Below are 19,710 nucleotides of genomic sequence, written 5' to 3'. Positions count from 1 at the left end.
GTGATGCGGCCGCGCTGAGGCCCAGGTGCATCCGCCTCCCTCCCCCGCCGCCGGATCGGGCAGCGCGGCCCGGCCCCGCCGCCGCCCTGAGCTGGCTTCGCGGTTCCTTCCTGAGGCCGCCGCCATGCCGGGCCGCCGCTGAGGCGCGGCCCGCAGCGGCCAAGGAAGCGTCCGTTCGGAGAGGAGCAGGGCCCGGGGGAGGGCGGCCCGGCATGGCCCGCAGCCTGGAGTAGCGCCGCTGCCGCCTCCCTGCGCTGTGTGGCTGCGGGCGGGCCGAGGCCGCTGCTCAGGAGCGAGGCCCCGCTGGAGGCGGAGGAGGAGCCAGCGCGGCCCCTCTGACAGGGCCGCCGGGCCGCCGCGGCCTCCGCGCTGCCGCCGCCGCGGGGCGGCTCCAGGTGGCCCCGGACCAAGGTGACACCCGGCCTGCCCCCGCCCCGGGGCCACCTGCCCCCTCGGCCGGCACGGACTCGGCGCCGCGCCTTCTTCTCACCCCGGAGCCGGCGGCGTGCGAGCGGCTGCGATGAACCCGGTGAATGCCACTGCTCTCTACGTTTCAGCGAGCCGCCTGGTGCTCAACTACGACCCTGGGGATCCCCAGTCCTTTACAGAGATTAACAAGCTCCTGCCCTACTTCAGGCAGTCCCTCTCCTGCTGCGTTTGCGGTGAGGATCTTTCTTTTGTTCCCTGCACAATGAGCCTCCGCCCGGGCCGCGCTGCCCGGCGAGCCCGCCTCGGCGCTGCCCCAGTGGGGCTGCGCTGGCCCCGCCACGGCCGCTGGGGGAAACGCCGCGGTAGGGCTGGCCCCCCGCCACGGAGCCGGGCTCACGCACGGCGGCAGCTCGGGAAAGTTGTTGGTTTGTTGTTGCGGGTTTTGGTTTTTTTTTTTTTCCCCCTCAGTCTTTCGCCGCGGAAGCCCCCGCAGCCGCGTAGCCGGAGGGGGGGGGGGCCGGCGGCGGTGGTGGAGCACACGTGGGCGGGCCGCGCGTCTCCCGTGGGGGGGCCGCGGCCCGGGGGCGTGGGGAGCGGTGTGGGTGTTTTGCAAGTTGGGAAAGGTGAGGTGAAAATATTCTTCGTCTTACAACCCCCACCCCCCTAAAAAAAACAAGCCCCAACCCCAGGTGGGGAGAGATCTGCGGGCAGTATTGGTCAAAAAGCTAGAAAGGCGTTATTTGTCTATTTAATACAAGCTGTAAAGAAAATATTTTGTTGTTTGTGTTGAGAGAGTGTGTTTTCCCCAAAATGCAACACTTTGTTTCAGCCACTGTCTCATAAAGGGAATGGCAGTTACTAGGGGTTATTGGAATACCCTGGTAGAGTGGAGTAATTGCTTTTAAAAAGTGATGACTAAGAGCAAGTGTGGTAAAAGATACTCAAAACAATATACAGACCATAGAGGCAAGGAAATAAGAACTTTTAACTTTTTCTCCTCTTCTTGAAATGTAAAGAACAAAAAAGCAATTCAGATTGAAAGCCAGGAATTTTAAGTACACAGAAACAAGGTTTGGATTTTTTCTTTTTTTTGTGCAGAGCAGATAATTGTCCTATAACAATAATTACCATAAAAAAAACTAGGCTGAAAGTCTGCTAGGATTTCCCCACTCCCTCCCCGCCAAAAAAGAGCATTCTGCATTTTGTGGGCAAAGGCAGGCAGCCGGAATTTCAGTATTACAGCCTGGGGAGCACTGGGAGGCAATTGCGTTCTGCTGTGTTTATGAAGTGGGGGCACGTGTCTGTTCCTGGTAGGAAGCTTTGGAATAAGCTGTCAACCTTTCTTCAACTCTCCTTTGAAGCCTTGGTCAGTGTTGGGAGAGGGAGCTTGAACTGCTAGACCTCTCAGTTGATTAATTTTGTTAATGCTCCTTTTTTTTTTTTCCTCCTCTGGTAATTTTAAGTCCTGGCCCTGTGTGTGTGGGTTTGTATTCACTTAACTGAGTGGAGTTATGTCCACTACGTTTGCACGTGTTTATCTTTACTAATGTGTGTTTGTCACACTGAGATTTAATTGAATTACTGGGCTTTATAAAGTTAAATATTTTATTTACAGGATCAGAATTTCAACTGTTGAGGCTGTTAAACTAGCGTGGGATGCTTCCTATCCGGTAGCTATTGGCTCCTCCCACTTAAAGTCTTAGAAAATAGAGATCTGTTTGTGCTGGGAAAGAGGGAGCCTGTTCCCAGGATCACTGCGTCGTCATTTCCTGAAATAATTTGTCTAAGGATCTGGGTTTTTTACTCGTGTAACCCTGATGTCAATATCAGTCCACCTCTGCTCTTTATCTCTCTTGCTTGTTACCTTAGGCCCCATTAATTCCAATCCCTAACTGTGCTTTTTTCCAGAAATCCTTCTTGCTTTTGGTCAGTCAGGCTGCTTTTGCCTAAAAATATGATAACATCTTACCGGGTTTTTTAATATAAAATATTTACATAGGGATTACGTGTTTCTAACTTCTGTGGTATCTGGCACATATCTGGAGTGGTATCTCCACTTTAAGACTGGTCTGAAATGTGTTCTTTGTTCTCCTTGCCTTGACTTCTTCCCTTCTTGGCCTTTTGCAATCTTATTTTTACACTCTGTGCTATTGAAATCGTCTATCTTGAATTTGTCCCTGCCCAAATTCCTGAGCTATTTTTCCCCTCTTCAGCTTTTCTTGCTTGGCTTTTCTGTCACTCAGCTTAGTAGAGCAGACCATGCTTTTTAGTTTGTTTTCTCTATTGACCTGTGCTTCCATGGATACTCCTGCTTACAAACTACTTCTTGATGGTTCCACTTTCTTCATCCCTTATTCTCTTTCAATTTTAAGGTTACTGCTTTGTTTGTTTTTTTTTTTCTTCTGTGGCTAGCATTCAGATAACTGTAGCTGCTGTTTGTTTCGAATAGTTATCTACAAGTGATTGCCCAGTATTCTCTCTCCATGTCTTGGGCTCCTGTTTGTGGGATGGTAGCATACAGAGGCCTGAGTAAATACCAGATTCTTCGTGAAGCCATACAGTAAAATACAGTTTCTGTCCTTCAAAGTTAGTGAAGTGTCCTTTCTTGAACCTGCAGGCAGTTAGTCATGGGAGAGTGGTCCTGCCTGATAGAAAACTGTCCATTCTGGTGTTGACCAGCAGTCATAAATCTTCAGTTCAGATTGGTAAAGGCAAATCGACTCTCTTTTTCTTGTTTGCTTTTTGTGTTCCTTTTCTTCCGCTTCTGTCACAGGTGAATATTGGTGCCTCTTTCTCTCTTTGCCCCCCTGACCTTGCTATGGTATTTTTAAAATATATTTTTCTCTTATACACGTTAGTGCTAAGAGCTTTTATACCTTCTGCATATTTAAGATCATTTAAAGCCCAGTCAGCTGTCAAAACCTTTTTAACTTTAGGGATTTAAAAGGTAAAGTTTAAGTTCTGAAGTAAAGATTACTTTGTGAGATGTCATGATCACAAGAGTGAGTGCTATGACCATGCAAAACTTTACAGTGTGGGTTTTTAAAAAATATTTAAAAGCTCATCAGATGCTCACTTCTTTCTACCCTATTTGTATGTTTAGACCATGAGATCCAAATATCTGGGTATGGATTCATGTACATGGAACTTTGAGCATCTGGTACTTCCCTTGCACAGATTTTAGTAGAATGCAGTCTTGACTGTGAATGTTTAAAAATCATGCTTTGTTGGAGAAATGCTGCATGAATTAGCAGTAATGCATGAAACCCCTATGCTTTGTTAAAGTTCCAAGTGTTGGACTTCTAGGACTTCCCTTGTGAAATTACGCCCCAAATTAGTGCTCCTTATGTCATCAGCCTTTCCTCAGTATTTAATCTTGCTGCATTCTGTAATGCTTTGTTATGTTGCAGGTATTAATTCTGCAGTCAGGAATGACCCTTTAATTTTAGAGAAATGTTTTTAGAAGAAATTAGTGACAGCTATACAAATTAACTAACATTATTGTGCTTTCGCTATGTTCTCAATGCACCAGACATAAGCCAACTCATCTTGTTTTGATCTGATAGTCTTTTAAAACAGCTCACATAGTAGGGGTGGCAGAAGTTTTTGGACCCACGTAATTATGAAATTCTAATTAAAGCTCTGATTTTAGATTCAAATTGGCACACATGAAGTTCCATCAGTAGAACATCGTAATGTAAATACAGTATGCCATTGTAAGTCAACTAAATCTGTTCTAGGTGGATTTGAGGTCTCTGTCTTACCTAATGTTATAAAGGTTAAATTATGTTGATAGTATAGCAGTGTATGTTTCTAGGATTTAAGTGTGATCATGGGGTAGTTTCCTAGATGATGGTGTAGGTAATGCATCGTCCTTTTACAGGCGTGTATGTGATGTTTCCTAGAGCTTTTAAAACTCAAAAATAACTCCTTCTGAGTGTGCGTTAGACAGAAGGTTATGTGCCTTATGTGTTTTGCGGGTGTGAAATCTCAGTTTCAGGCTCTGTACTAAAGTGATTATTATTAAACTGCATGTTAATACCACCTTTAATTTAAAAATAGTAGGATTTATGCAACAAACTTCTATGTTTTAAAAGTACTACCTGTTGGGATAAAAATCTTCTTAAAAGTGTCTTTCTCTGTTTCAAATACCATGTAGGCTGCTGCAAGTCCTTCAAAGGTTTGCTTGGTTTTTCAGCATTAACAGTCTTTTTTGAAAGTCAGTTAAAATGCTTGAAAGAGACAGATTGCCAGTCAGATCAGCTTAGCTTTTTATCCAGGGAGAACTTTATCCAGGAACCTCTGAAAGATATTTGAAAAGTGTTTGAAAGATTGTTATTGCTGATTTAGAATGTGAAAGTGCTTGAAAGGCTGCATGGCTTTAGGACAACACTTTACATTTGGCCAGGAACCCAGCTGTAGCTTGTGCTGTAGAATTACAGGATGATAATACAGTTCTTGCCTTAAACATCCTGTAATCTAAGTAAGGGATGTGAGACACATGTGGCTTAGGGGAGATTAAGGGGTGAGAAGGAACAAAGAACAACGTGACAGTATTGTCCCGTACCTTATAGAGCTCTTGTCAAATGTTTGGAGATAACTCTGGATAATTTTAGAGGGTTGAAGGCTAAATGGTAAAGTAACATTATGGAAGCAACTCCCAAGCACAGGGAATGGCATGGATTAAAAAAAAGAGAGAAAAAAAATTGCAGACTTTTTGTTTTCCTATTTAAAGATTAGTATAGGGATGTTATTTCTATCCTGCTCTTGTATAAAAGTTTTTGAAAGTTTTATACTGTTAATATAAGTTGAGTCTTATGGAATTCATTCTGCTAGCTAGGTTTGAAATGCCTTCATAGTTAGTGGTATATTTGAGTTTTCCATCTTTCTGCTATCTGGTCTGTATTGTTGGACCTGTGAAGGCATCTACTCTTCTTCCTTGCCCCTCGCTGAGCTAATTCTCCATTGCTTCTTGCAGTTTTCCCCCCCCTACGCCAGTGTGTGGTGTGACCTCCTCTGGACCTCTTGTCTGTAGCTCTCGGTGGCATCGTTATGGATCCCAAGTAGAGTTTATTACTTTACGTTATTACTTTGTCATTCGGAAGTTGTGAATTAGACCTGTACAGCTTCATTAATCTTTCATATGAAAATGCCTACAAATATCTAAGGGAAGAAGTACCACAAGCAAATGGAATGCTAGCGAATTATGGTCTAGAGTAGACAAAGTGTGTTTTTTTTTTTCACTGATGGTATTGAGGCAATCTGAGGGATGCAACAGTCCTTCAGAGAAGATAAGATAGCTGGGTGACACCGAAATAGATGGAAACATTCTCAAAAATTCCATTTCCTGTCACGTAGCAGAAGAATCAAATTCCCACTACTAATAAAACTTAATTATATGCCTGATACTGGATTTTTGGTTTGGGATGTGAGCCGTGACTAAGTGAGTTAAGCCTGGATATCAGAGTTTTAAAGTGAAATGGCGTATTTAAGTATTGTGATGGAAAAGTTTAGCCAAGAACTCTCCTTCCTTGTCTGTTCTCAGATTAAGGAGAGTGAAGGCTGATGCATGATCTGTGCTGCCAGATCAGAGTTGCCTTTTGTGTTTGAAAAGTAATCTGGATCAGTGCTTTTCTTGCAGGTGTTTTTCATTGACATTCTCTTCTTTCTTCCATTTTCACTGATGAGAAATACTGTCATTACATATTGGTAGTTTTTAGAAGTATGTTATTTTCCCCTTAAAAATTACATGAATGGTTGCCAAAATACTTCTGAATTTCTGAACAATGTGCAAAATAACCAGAATCACTGAAACAGCCATTGGGGAGCATGGACTATGGAACTAAGTACCTAGCAAATACTTTCTGCTTGCAAAGTATTCTTTTTCTTCTTGATTTGGAGATAACCAGCATGGACAGTTGTCTATAAAATGTCCACTCGCATATCTCTGCATACACTGATTTTTAGCCAAGAACACGTTGATTTCTCTTCCTCTAAAATCTCCTTACTTAAATTCACTGTTTCCCTTTCCTGTTTTGAAATCCTGTGTGTGACTCCTGGGAGAACTGCTTTTTCAAGGTTGTCTGCATTGTACTGCATGTGTTTTGATAACATAAAGTTCTACCAGTTGAATTTAAATTGGTTTCTAAACTAAAAATACTCCTCTGGCTTAGAACAAAATTGAGGTGTAGGAAGAGAAGTAACTGTGGTTTCCACCTTAACAGCTGGTTGATACTGAGCTTCAGAAGAAGGTTGCAAAGTGAAGATTGCAGTGTTGTCTTCTGATGTGATTTGAGATGAGAGTTGCTTGAGATTTGCTTCTGATTTGAAGCAATGAGAGATGATGGATGGGTTTTGATGGTTGCCTGAGGATATTGATTAAACCGATTGCATTTCAGAGTGTTTAAAGAAAAGTTAATATGTTGCCAAGAGGCATCTTTATTGGGACAACTTAGTCGTCCAGGTCTATGGACATAGTGCATTCAAACACAGATTTCTTTGGTTTTGTTTTCTTACTATGTTATGATTTACAGATTAGTTTGACTAAATCTGGAGTAAGCAGTTGCTTATACTATGTTGGAGTTCTTTGCGAGGCCAGGAAGGATTCTTTCATTTAGTATAAGACTTGAGAAATAATGCACAGCACAACTGTTCTTGAGCACCGTGCTTTCCAGATAGTAAAGATTTTCCTGCTCTTAGGGCGGAATTCACTTTGAAGTCCTTCAATGATGTAATCTGTTATTCTCTGTCTCCTGAGCCTTTTGCTTGCTCCTTTTCCAGTGGGCTTGAAGAGCACAGTTTACTTTAAGATTGCGTGGTTAATCTTGATGGCATGAGCATTTTTGTTTGGTGGAAAAAACAGTTTTCATTACTTTTGTTTGGTCAGAGAATGTGATCAATATAATTAACTTGATCTATAACTTTCAAAGCAAGTTTTAACTCTTTTGAGTGTTTATGCTGCACAGAAACAGATTAATCTTATACCCATAGGAGAAATGTTAACTTTGCCATTTAAAACCTCTTAAAATACAGCAACTGTGACTTTTAGAAGACATCGCTATGTGAAAATTTTACACTGGATGGTGAAAAAGATGAATTTATTTATCTCTTTAAAGCCTGTTCGTTACAAAGTTTGAACTTTGCCACCCAGTTTGTTAAAAATACATTTAGAATTTCTCCAGTCAGTGATTTTCTAAACACAAAGACTTTCAAACAGAAATAAAACTTTGACATAGGACTTGGTAAAATATGTTCTGTTGTTTATTATTCAGGGACTAGAGTCAGAACAAAGCAGTCCCTTCTACAGTTAAAATGCAATTTGTTGTCATATTTCAGTTTTTTACTTTAGCCAAAGAAGTTGACTGTATTTCTCTGAATATGCAGAAAAATAGTTTAACTGTATTCTTAGCATGGTTAATTTGGTGTTCAGACAAAAATAGTGCAGTTTTTACTTTTCCAGAGTTATACCATCATTAATTCTTTAGTCAGGACCATCGCTAAATGAGGGTAGTAATTTCTGTAGCTAATTTTTCATAGTTTGTTGATGGAGGATGCTCTGAAATATTCAGCAGCCAGCAGAATGTCTTCTCTTGATGAAATTTTGAAGTAAGTTTTTTGGGGTTTTTTTTAATGCTTTTTTGTGTGTCCTCCATGTTTCCATTTCACCTGATGGGGAATCTGTCAATGCTTGTGAGTGTCTTTGGACAAATTCTGGCGGCACTGTTGTAGTGATCTAAGAGCAAGATGATATTTTCAGGAAGAAACACTCTTTATTTTGTTCACAGGTAAACTCTTACGGTTTCAGATCTGAAAAAGGGTTGTGTGGTGAAAGTCTTGGGTGATTTTTTTCTAATTCTAGTTTTTGGCTGAATAAGACTATTTCTGTCTACAAAACCTCTCACAAAAAACCATTAAAGGATAAGTACATTTCTGGTGGTGTCATTGTGAACTCCTCTTACAATCCGCGTTTTGTAGAATAGATTCAAAGTTTTTGTGCTGCAAACGTGCCTTGCGTCTTCATGCCTCTCAACCAAGAGCACGATCGCTACAAATGCTGATTTGTTTTCTGAATGCTGGGAAGTGGGTGTAGGCAGCACCTCTGCCAGGTGATCCAGTAGGTTTCTGTATGGTGAGAAGTTGCCAAACATTTTTCTAACTGGGACAGCTTGACATACCCCTGGTGAACCTGCCTCTTGACTTCACAATATTTGTGAAATGTATCAACTGGACCACGGTTCAAGCCCACCATCTTGAGTGTACAATTTGGAAGGGGTTTATGTTAGGGCTTGAGATCTGTGGAAGGAGACCTTTCACTGTGGTCTTGTCCTTGCCAGTTGCCCCTTGCACTAAACCCCTCTTGAAGTTTCTCTGGGTTTGAGCGTATATAGTTATCTTATTTTCTAGTAAGTATCCAGATCTTGCACCCATATAAGACAGATTTTACACATTTGCATTATTTTTATGCAAATGGTTAACAGACCTTTTCACTACTTACCATATGCCTGCCTGTCTATCATCAAATAGTTTTGCAAATCGGGCTTTTAGTTTTTTTTTTTTTAAATCAAACTCTGAAAATGCTTTTACGATCATATTCTGCTCTTGCATGTTTTGCTTTGCAACCTCATTGAGCTACTTGCTCTTCAGTCTGATCTAGCTGATAATTTCTTAGCTGAAAAGATGCTGCACGGGTTTGAAGGAGGGAGCAGTGCAGGGAAGGTGGTGGGGGGAGCAAGCCTTTTTTCAAAGGCTGCTTCAGCTGAAGTGCTTGAGCTGCAGGTAGATGGAGAGCTGAACTTCAAAAAGCCTATCAAGTGGTATTGCCAGTTGGTAAGAACTAGCTCCCATCCTTCAGGAGACAGTTAACTCTGACACCTGAATGTAACCATTTGTTAGAGCTTACTGCCTGTTGCTTATTATTTTAGTAGAAACAATCAGATTGTGTTTAATCCAGAAATGAAAATGCTGAAAGTGTAGCAGTCCAACTGTTAAATCTCCAGCTTCTGTTTAATTACTTTGAGGTGCTTTGTCATATATTCAAGAGTAACATAGCAGCATATGTGTGCTTCATCAAATTGATTATAGCTTCTTGTTGTTTTTGTTTGTTTTAACCTTACTAGTTTCACAGAGCTGTAGAATTTCTGACTAATCCAAGTTCACAGAAGCTTTTTGTAATACTTGGTTTAAAAATGCCATCACGGTCATTGTGATGTTTGATGTTAACTGATTAACTGGTGTGCGTGAGCTTCCTTCTTACTGTCTTCTCCCCTTCTTCATGGATGCCAGTCCTGCTTTTGTGTTGTGTAGCAGATATGCCACTTCAGGCAGGTAGAGAGTGAAGGGAGTAGAGGGCTGGGCTATTAAGTGGAAACATATGCTTGCTGCACGCTATAAAATGAGGGTGATTTCTGGTGATACAAGTGGAATCGAGGATTAAAGACTCTCTGTTTTGGCAGACAAATGTTGGAGATTAACCCCAGTGATTAATTATTTATACTTGTAACAAAATTTTACATCATCATTTTTTCTAGTTTACTTCATCAAATTAAGACTTAAGTCAAAGTCTTAAGAATGACGTAACTATTGTTAAAAAGGCAGTATATTATGTTTCAGTAGGCTTTTTCCAAGGGTGATAGTTACTTGTGTTTAGCCCTGTTTCTAGGGCATTATATTTTTGCCTGTACTGAGGATAGATGAGAATGGAAGGAGGTGACCTGTTTCGATTCAAGTCTTTCTTCTCAGTGAATTTCATCCATTTGGAGCACATTTGCTGGATATATACACCTAACAATTGCTTTGATTCCTAATTCTTCTCCTCCCTTTGGTCTGCAAGATACAATTTGCAGATGCTTCCCCTCTTCCTGCAGCTGTGAAGTAATGCTCATTAAGGAACACAATAGGAAGTATTCCTTGTGGTTTAAATGACCTCCCTCCTGGTAGCAGCCTTTCCAGGACAGCTGTGATAAGTTTGTAAATAATATATCAAAAGTATTCATTCTGTATTTGCTGCTTATTACTTGTAAGTGCCCCTATTAATGCAGATGTTTAGTAAACCTTTCTGAAAGTAGCATAGCTAGGAGCTGATGTTGTTTAGGGAAAGCCTCTTACTGGAAACTTTGTAAGAATGTGATTTTGCTTTTGGTGTATTAATATACCCCTCACAGAGGGTGAGAAAAGATGAGGCAAAGTTTAGTAATACCAAGCTATTTAGGGTAGTAAAAATGAAGGCCTGCATTGAGTAATCATGGAAGGATCTTATGCAGATGAGTGACACTGCAATAAAATGACAAATTAAATTTAGCTTAGATAAATATTAAATTATAAACATGGAAAAAATATTAACTTCTTGGAGCCCACTATTTTTTATAACTTGCAGATCTATATAAATTTGTAAATTTATAGAAAGGGGTGGCACTGATGGCCACCAGCCACAAGTGAGATCTTGGCCTTGCAATTCTCCAGGAGAGTATCAGCTCAGTACTGAGTATCAATCAAAAAAGCAAAGCAAATGCTAAAAATCAGGACTGTAAAACTGTATTATGGCACTCTATAAAGCTGTGGTTCATCTGTAAGTTAATGCTGTTGCAGTTGTAGTCCCTCACATCTCAAAAAAGAACTGTGGAAGAGTTAGGGGAAGGGTGATCCAAGGTAAGGAACAACTTCTCTACAGTCTGGAAAAGAGCCAACTTGGAGAGTTACGTGGCCGATGTCTATAAAACCAAGAGTAGTGTGGAAGAGAGGACAGGGATTGACTGTTGCCTCACCCAACACAAGAACCAGAGATTGTCAAGTGAAACTAGTAAGAGTAATGTTCAAAACAAAAATATCATTCTCAGCACAATGGATAGTTTAGCAGGGAACTTCTTGTCAAAGCCTGTTGTGATGGATTACATTTTAAACAGTGAAAGAGAAGATGGCAAGCTTAAGGAGAGAATCTGAGGGTTACTGAGTACATGGAAGCCCCATGTCCCATGAGAAGTATCTCAGCTAATAACAGTTAAAAGCTGGGCAAGTATTAAGAGTTTGCCTTGTTCTTACTCTATGCCTGAAGCATCTGCTTTTGGCCACTAGTGAGATGGCCTACTGGGCTAGATGGATCTTTGGTCTAACTTAGTGTGGTTATTCTTAGGAGTTTGAGGATGGGCTGTATAACATTTTGGAATCCTTCCTGGCTTTATTTTCCTGGTGGAGTTAATGATCTTAATGTGGGAAGGTCTGGTAGTTTGCAGCATCAAATGAGTGTTAATGCATTGGGAGCCTGTACAGTCGAGCAGTTTGGAACATCCTAGAGCTTAGTACCTCCAGATTCTGGGTAGCGGCTTGGATGTTGTCTTTCTGGGACACTGTTGCTGACTTAATACCATTCCCTGAGTAATGAAACTTAATTTTCTGTGAATTTGCATATCATGGTTCACTTTACCTTAACAATACTAAAGCTGAAGAGTGATAGGTGCCACAGAATCCATGCAAGAGGAAACTTTGACTGAAGAATGAATATTCAATGAGATACGAGCACAAGCTGAAAATATTCCCACAGCTCAGGCATTCCTAATGTCTCTCCCGTGTAGGTTGCCTGGCATTCACTGAGAGTAGAACTTGCTCTGTTCTTTCCTTCAGTGAGAGCATGTAAAGTGTTTTGTCTTGTCTGTCTCGTTTTTTCCTCAAAGCTTCTGGAAATTTAAATTTTTCAGTATCCTCTTTTCACATTTGTACCCATTCACCAGTTCTAGCCAAATCTATTTTTGGAGAAATAAAATGCACAGTTGGTGAGGACTTTTTTTTTTTTTGGTAACCTAATTAAAAGTTAAATCGATATATTATTTGGTTCCATCTCTGAAGTATTTTAGTGCTTCATAATCTGTAAAGCATTGATCATCATAACTCATACTTAATCATCGTAAGTAGCAAAAAGAGGCTATAGATGGACTGAGGAACACACCCAACTGCTTCGTTTCACTGGGTATTAATGCTGGTGGGGTTTTGGTCCTGGAAGCACTGTGGATGCAGGTAGTTTTATGATGCTTCTGAAGTCTCAAAGCATTAAATGAATGTCAGGTGTGTTTGCCTCCTGCATGGCTCCCAGCATGGCTTTCTGCCTGTCCTGTTGGAAAGACTCAAGATCCAGAAGGGATAAACAGCTGTTTGTGAACTCTTTGTGCTTAAGGACATGACTTCTGAGACTAGCTGATGTAATTTAAAGCTTTCTTTTGTTTTTCCCTGTGGGAATTATGAACTTTTCTTACAAAATCAAATCCAGTCTTAGGACCATGATGGACATCTCTGCCTGCATTGCTGTTTATATAGTATAATTTAAAGGGAACTTTTAAAAAACTCAAGCCATAGCCACTGCAGGTTGGATTGTGTGACTTCATGTCCCATCTGTTGGCTTTAAATCTTCACTGCTTAACTTGAAGAGTGTTTTGCTATTGTCTTCTCATGGTGGGTTCTTGTGGAGTTACCCTTCCTCAGTCAGTCCTTCCTCATTAGATTAGCAAAGAAAAGTTAAATACCTACTCTTTAGTAATGAAGTGCATTTCCTGTCAGGTATTTCTGTGATTGTGCTTAGAACCTTTCTCTGTTCTACAGCTTCTCCTATTCAGTGTTCCTCCATATCGCTTTCAATTAGCCGCGTTCGAATGCTGTGCATTTCCCTACAGCCCCTGTTCCAGTCACGCTGTAACAACAGGTCTCATTGTTTGACATTGTGTAGATGGGTGCCACCTGCCAACTTTCTGAATAATTAGATTTTCTCTCCATTTATTAAAAAAAAACACTATGTATTGATGAGTTCAGCACTGGCTCCTGTTTTTTGAGCAACAAATAACAATGTACATCAAGCCACTTTTGCTGAAAGACTGCTCTGATGGAGGGCTGGAACAGCCCTTTCCCAAAGAGGTACCAGAGAATTCAGATTTCAAAGGGAAAATGGGATAGTCTGCTCACTCATGGAATTCAAGAGTGTTGCAGAATTACTGTGCTAATGCAAATTTCCTATTTAAACACACACAAAAAGTTGAATTTTCAAAAGTGTTTTGAATAGTGAAAAGTACAGAGGGTTAGGCTAGGAAAGGGAGTGGAACATTTTGACAAAAGCTACAGAGTGGGGGACAAGTTTCGTATTTTAAGTGCTACTACAGCCAAGGGTTAGTATAGTATGTCTTGCTCTTCTACCTGAGGGCTTGGATTCTTTCTTGGCTAAGGTAATACAAGGTAGAAAGGTTGGGTTTTATTCTTTAGTTGGTAACTAAGTCAACTCAGCCAGGTCCAGTTACTTATGTTCCTTCAAAGTGCTATCACAGAATCGGTTACGAAAGGTCCATGTGATTAGAATTTCCTTGGCAAGTGAGTGATGAGAGAAAATATTTTGTTAAACACTTTTTTTTTTTTTTTAATCTCAGTCTGTTTTAATATATGCACTTTGCTTTCTCTTCCCAAATTGTTTAATTTTATTCATTTGTTCATAGCAGCATGTTTTCACTTTGGAAAATCTGGGTGAGAATTCACTGATGGTTGTAAATCGTCCAACAGAGGCTTCTTATGGGGAGAAAAGTCTGATCAAAGCTGAAAAGCTGCTGCTTGGAAAGGAGGGGAAGCCTGTTGCTGTAGATAATCTGAAATTTAATTTAGGTACTAGAATATCTTTCTGGCCTAGAGCTGGCTAGAAATAGCAAAGCAATACTGTCATTTTCTGCATACAGTTACTAGTTTGATTATTTCTATACAGAATTTCAGTTACCTCTGTTCTTTCATATTTCATTTTTTTTGTTCTTAAGAAAAACCCAAAAACATTCTTCCAGGTTTTTACAGTTTCAGAGATCTGGAGACATACCCTTCCAGATTGTCAGTACTGGGTGACTGAAACTTTCTGTGCTCTCAGGTGTGTTTAATTCCTTTAGCAACTGATTTTTATTAGGTTTTTTTATTCTTAACAGTAAGATCTTGGAGAAAATCCTTTCTTCTGACTTCTTCATTCCCGCTCAGGACATGAGCTGTTGTTGACACTTTAAAGTATTTAAGCATCATGGCTATGACAGTACCACTATTTCAAGTATTATTTCACTGATGTGTGTCTGAATTGGAAAACCAGGTGCCACCGCTCCCCAGAATATGTTAATAGTTGCCTTGTTGCACCTGCTGGTTTGGCACAAGAGTGATCCATTAGAGACCAATACAGTTTTTTGGGTTTGTGTTGGGTTTTTTTCCCTCTCCCATTTTTATTCAAATATATTACTAGGTGTTTTATTCAGTGTTTATAAGAATTCATGGGATCCATTTACTTGTTTTTGTAGCTTGCAAAGTTAAAAACTCTGTGCTTTTATTCATGGCATTGTCACAAAGCTAGGCTCTATTTCTAGTCCCAGCTAAATGAAAAGTAAAGTCTGCTGTGTCTTCTTTTTGGGGTTGAGATTTCATCACTTGTACATTCCTTTTAGAGTTTCCCTCTGCTCTGTTGCCATTTGTTTTCATTAATTTCATTAAAATCTCTGCAGTAGCTCTTCATGGGAGTTTGTTGTTGCACTTTAGGTAAATTCATAGAAATCTTGTGCGTTTTGCAAGTTTCAATGGAAAAAACTGCTGAAGGAGATTGGTAGTGTTTTAGCTGGGAGTGTTTCTGAAGGCTGCAGCAGCACCACAAATGATGCTGTGATCGTTTCCTTCTAAATTTTTTTTTTATTTAATGTTGTTTTAAAACCAGCTATGGCAGCTGTGAAAATTTTTAGACTACTGTCTGGATAGTATTTTTTTCTTGTGACTTACTGAACTTTCTCAGGCAATTTTTTTGATAGTACAAAAAATTCATCCCATACCATCCTGGAAACCTGCCTTGAGTCCATTGTAATCTTTGGTTTTTGTTTTTCCTTAGGAAATTTGCTACAAGATCCTATTGCTCCTACCAACTCCACATGTCAGCATTATGTCTGCAAAACTTGTAAAGGCAAGAAGATGATGATGAAACCGTCATGTAGCTGGTGCAAGGACTACGAACAGTTTGAGGAGAATAAGCAGTTAAGCATATTGGTGAACTGCTATAAGAAACTCTGCGAATACATAACGCAAACTCCACTGGCACGAGATATTATTCAAGCAGTCGATTGTTCTGCAGATCTTTTGGCTTTGCTCAAAGATGGGTCACCACTCCATGAAGAGACCGAAAAACCTTCTGATACAGCCTTGGCTTTGTGTTTGACACATTCCCCAGTACCTTCAACCTCAGAACTCACAACTGATCCTCCAGCTAGTTTTACATCAATACCTGAAAGCACACACAACATTGATATTAGAGGTTCCGTTATCAATGGGTTGCCCAATTGTAATGGGCTTTCGGTAGATAAACTTGGAGTGAATATTCCTTCTCCTGAACACGCAAACACAATTGATGTCTGTAGTACTGGAGAGTATATAAAAACTGAAGACATCTCTAGCAGCCTGCAGCCTGTGTGTGATACAGTTTCTACTAGTGACTTGTGTACAACAGGCATTGACATCTGCAGTTTCAGTGAGGATATAAAACCAGGTGGCTCGCTTCTCCTTAGTGTTGAGGAAGTTCTCCGGAGCTTAGAGACCGTTTCGAATACTGAAGTCTGTGATTCTAATTTGCAGCCCAGCTTGGAAGCAAACATGACTAATGGCCCTTTCCTGCAGCTTTCTCCCCCACCTCTTAGCCATAACATTTTCATGTCCACAGATGCTTCTCCTCATGGAATCTCGTGTACAGCGGCCACACCTAAGGTAGTTAAGTTAAACAGAAAGCGATCTCGATCGGAAAGCGACAGCGAAAAGGTTCAACCTCTCCCCATTTCCAGCATCATCTGTGGCCCAACATTGGGAGCATCGGCTCCTGTAACAGTGAAACAGGAAAATAAAATGTCTTTGCAGCCCATTGCAACTGTACCTAATGGAGGCACTACTCCCAAAATAAGTAAAACTGTGCTCCTGTCTAACAAAAGCATGAAAAAGAATTTAGAACACGCCCCTAAGAAATCTCACCCGAAAGCCAAACCAGGGGTGCTGAAAACAAAAGACAAAGCAAAGGAGAAAGTTCCTAGCAGTAATGTTATGCCAGGAAGCCCAACAAAAACTGTGTATAAAAAGCCACAAGAAAAGAAAGGGTGTAAATGTGGTCGTGCCACCCAAAATCCAAGTGTTCTTACATGCCGTGGCCAACGCTGCCCTTGCTATTCTAACCGCAAAGCCTGCCTTGACTGCATATGCCGTGGCTGCCAAAACTCCTACATGGCTAATGGGGAGAAGAAGCTGGAGGCATTTGCAGTGCCAGAAAAGGCCTTGGAGCAGACTAGGCTTACTTTGGGCATTAATGTGACAAGCATTGCGGTGCGCAATGCCAGCACAAGCACCAGTGTAATCAATGTGACAGGGTCACCAGTAACTACGTTTTTAGCTGCCAGTACACACGATGATAAAAGTTTGGATGAAGCTATAGACATGAGATATGACTGTTGAATCTTTTCTTTCTTTTCCCTGCCGTCAGTAGGGGAACTGCTACAGTTTTAAGGCAGCTATGGTTCTGTTTAACTTGCTGGAGCTCCTGCGTTTAGATCACTTGTATCAAGTGTTTTTCATTGCTATGTTATGTGTATTAGTGTCTGGGAAATAGTTGCAGATAATGGAGGAGTTACCCTAAAACTGTTTTTAGTTCTTACAGCACCTCATAGTTTGAGATCAATTGCTGATGTAAATGATTTTATCACAAGATCTTTGGCAAGGAATATATTAACCTCATTGTACTTGGTCATGCTTTGTGCTCAGTCAAACCTTCTGCTTAAATGTAGAAAAGTGGTATCTAGTTAGTCCATCTAAACTGTGCTCGATTATGTTGTAGAAAAGTAATTATCAATTAGTTACAGTCACCATTACTAGAAAAATCACCTAATATTCCTGTAGGAAAGGCAGCATTGAGCTGGGGGAGTATGGTCTGAAACGGGTAGATAATTCCGGCTTGTGAGAATCGCTTATCTACTCTACGGAGCAGTTTAAAACTAAAAAAGTTTAGTTATGTATTGAGAAAGCTAACAGCCCAAAAAGCTGCTTGGTCTCCAGGCAAGGGTCAGGAAGATCAGTTGGTTAGATGTGAACATCAAACTGCTGACTCGGATACACCGTCCCCGTTAACAACATCACTCTTGTTTTGTTTTGTTTTCTTGACAATTCCACAGGTCAGGTGCCTGATTGGTTGTGCCCTCCATGCCAAATCCTGTTTGTTTGCTTACTGACTATGTTGGCTGGGGCAAGAAAATTACTTGTACACAAAGAAGGCTCAAGTTTTATTAACGCTGTTCTTTTCCTCCTCCCCCCCTTTTTTGGGGGCGAGTTCCAGCTGACTTTATTGCTGTTGTTTCTAGAAAAGAGAGGGGATTTTGTGGGTTACAGAGAGACTCCTTGGCTGATTTTGCCCCCGCTCGCCCCCCTTGCTGCCAGTCAGTGCCTCTGACTAAAATCTCTGACACATAAGAGATTTCCATAGCAGTTATCACCACTGGGGGTGTGTGTGCATGTGTGTGTTTGATGGTTTGATTAAGTTGGTACCACAGCAGACCTAGGACCCATCCCCTTGAGGGTAGCTCTTCCTTGACAGGCATCTTTTAGTTGGGACAGAGGATCGATTGCTATCTAAGGTCAAATATTTCGGATGTTTGTTAGACAGAATAAGCTATATAACTCACTCCACCCAGAATCTATCTCATTTTTGACTAATATGTTGAAAGTAGCTTTCAAAGGTCAGTGCTTTTCAACCTGGGCTGAAAGCCCTAAAGTGTAAAAATAACACAAAGTTGTCAAAGAGCTTATCTTGGAAAGTGTTAAAACTTTGTAGCCTTTGTAGGAATTCAGCTTTATGCAAAAATGGTTTATTTCGGCGTAATCCCTGAATAAGAGTACAAATGGAAGAATTTAGTCTTGTGTTTAAGGCTTCATTGGCAGCCTAAAAAGGTCAGATTACTTTGTGACAACAGAAGTTTCTCCTTTTTGAATGATACAGCACAAATTAAACATGGGCTGACTAGAACACAAAACATTACCTTCTAATTTAAAAGGCAATTCCTGTTTCAACAGCATGTTAAATAGTATGTGAGTTTTTTGAGTTACTTTACAGCTTCCATCTTTCCTTTTCTTCCTCCGACGAACCCCGCAGTGCTTTCTGACCTAATGTTAGGTATATTTTGATTTGGCACAAAGCATGTACAATGATGGTTCCTCACCTAAGAAATAAGCAAAAACCTTTGGACACAAATGACACCTCCTTTTGTTTTGTAGTGTACCATGGTGTCATTTTCTGTGAATGTGGTCAGACCTTTTTGTTGGTTTTGGTTTGTTTCTCCCCCCGTCTTTTTTGTGGGGTGGGTAGGGTGGGGGGTTAAAGCCATAGGAAGAAAAATGTGATGTACGTGTCCAGTCTGTACTTTTTTGTTTTTGTTTTGCAAGAAGAGTTGAAAAATATTTTTGATAATGAGTAAATGGTGGAAAATGCTTCTTAGTATTCTTGTCTTTATTTGCCAACCCAAGTACCTAAGATCTGTGTTTTTTAGCCCTCATGAGATTTAACAATGTCCTATTAAAATGTATTTAGTTAAACTTGTATGTGATTTTTGTGTTGACCCAAAAGGATCCTACCATTTTCTAATTTGGTGGTTTGATCGTAACCTACTAATGTAAATCTGTTTATTCGTCCACTACATGTAAGAAAAGTAGCCAAACCAGAGTCTGATTTAAGGGGAGTAAACTGCGCAGCACGGGTTGTTTCTGAACGCTTTTGCAGAGCTGTGAAGTTTTGCTGAGATTGTTGATAGTACATTTATTAGGACTTTCATTAAATTAAATACATAGTACCTTTGCTCCAGAAATGTGGGAGTACTTGGAATCTTTACTATCTCACTGCTGCATTAAATGTGGTACCGAAAGTTGGAGATTTAGGTCAAGCGTGTTTTGGAATCGTTGACAGGAGAGCCCTGATCATTAATGTACAATTGCAAATGGTAGATTCAGGTTGTTTCTAAAAACATTTCCTCTTATGCTGCCACGTTCTTGGAATGTATATTAAAATTCAAATTGATTTAATACATGTTAGTTTTCTAATTCTATTTTGCAACTGCTAAGGGCATCAGTGTGGCATATGTTGAACTTACTGTCTAAATACTACTTAGTCCGTTGATGACTAATTCTGTAATTGTTTAAATTAGGGTTGGCTTGGTTTGGTTTTCTTAACCTCCTGGCTAGTTGTTCTTGAATAAGATGAGCAATGGAAAGGATCATAATGTTGCTGAAAGTAAT

At 40.5% G+C, this 19,710-nt stretch overlaps 1 protein-coding gene across 2 annotated transcripts; it reads left to right on the top strand.

Moving 5' to 3' along the window:
* Positions 1-520: 520 nt before the first annotated feature.
* MSL2 (MSL complex subunit 2) lies at positions 521-16,887 on the top strand (the record flags this gene model as incomplete). Of its 2 annotated transcripts, none has more annotated exons than XM_082003348.1 (2): positions 521-662; positions 15,290-16,887. In XM_082003348.1, 2 exons carry the CDS (start codon positions 521-523, stop codon positions 16,885-16,887), a joined length of 1,740 nt encoding a protein of 579 aa, XP_081859474.1. The 2 variants fall into 2 exon arrangements, with proteins under 2 accessions (XP_081859474.1, XP_081859473.1); XM_082003347.1 differs by having other exon boundaries at positions 15,197-16,887.
* Positions 16,888-19,710: the final 2,823 nt, after the last annotated feature.

This window comes from Phaethon aethereus, assembly GCF_964289735.1.
Source record: "Phaethon aethereus genome assembly, chromosome: 9".
NCBI classification, from domain to species: Eukaryota; Metazoa; Chordata; class Aves; order Phaethontiformes; family Phaethontidae; genus Phaethon; species Phaethon aethereus.
This window is presented reverse-complemented; position numbering and strand designations above follow the sequence as displayed.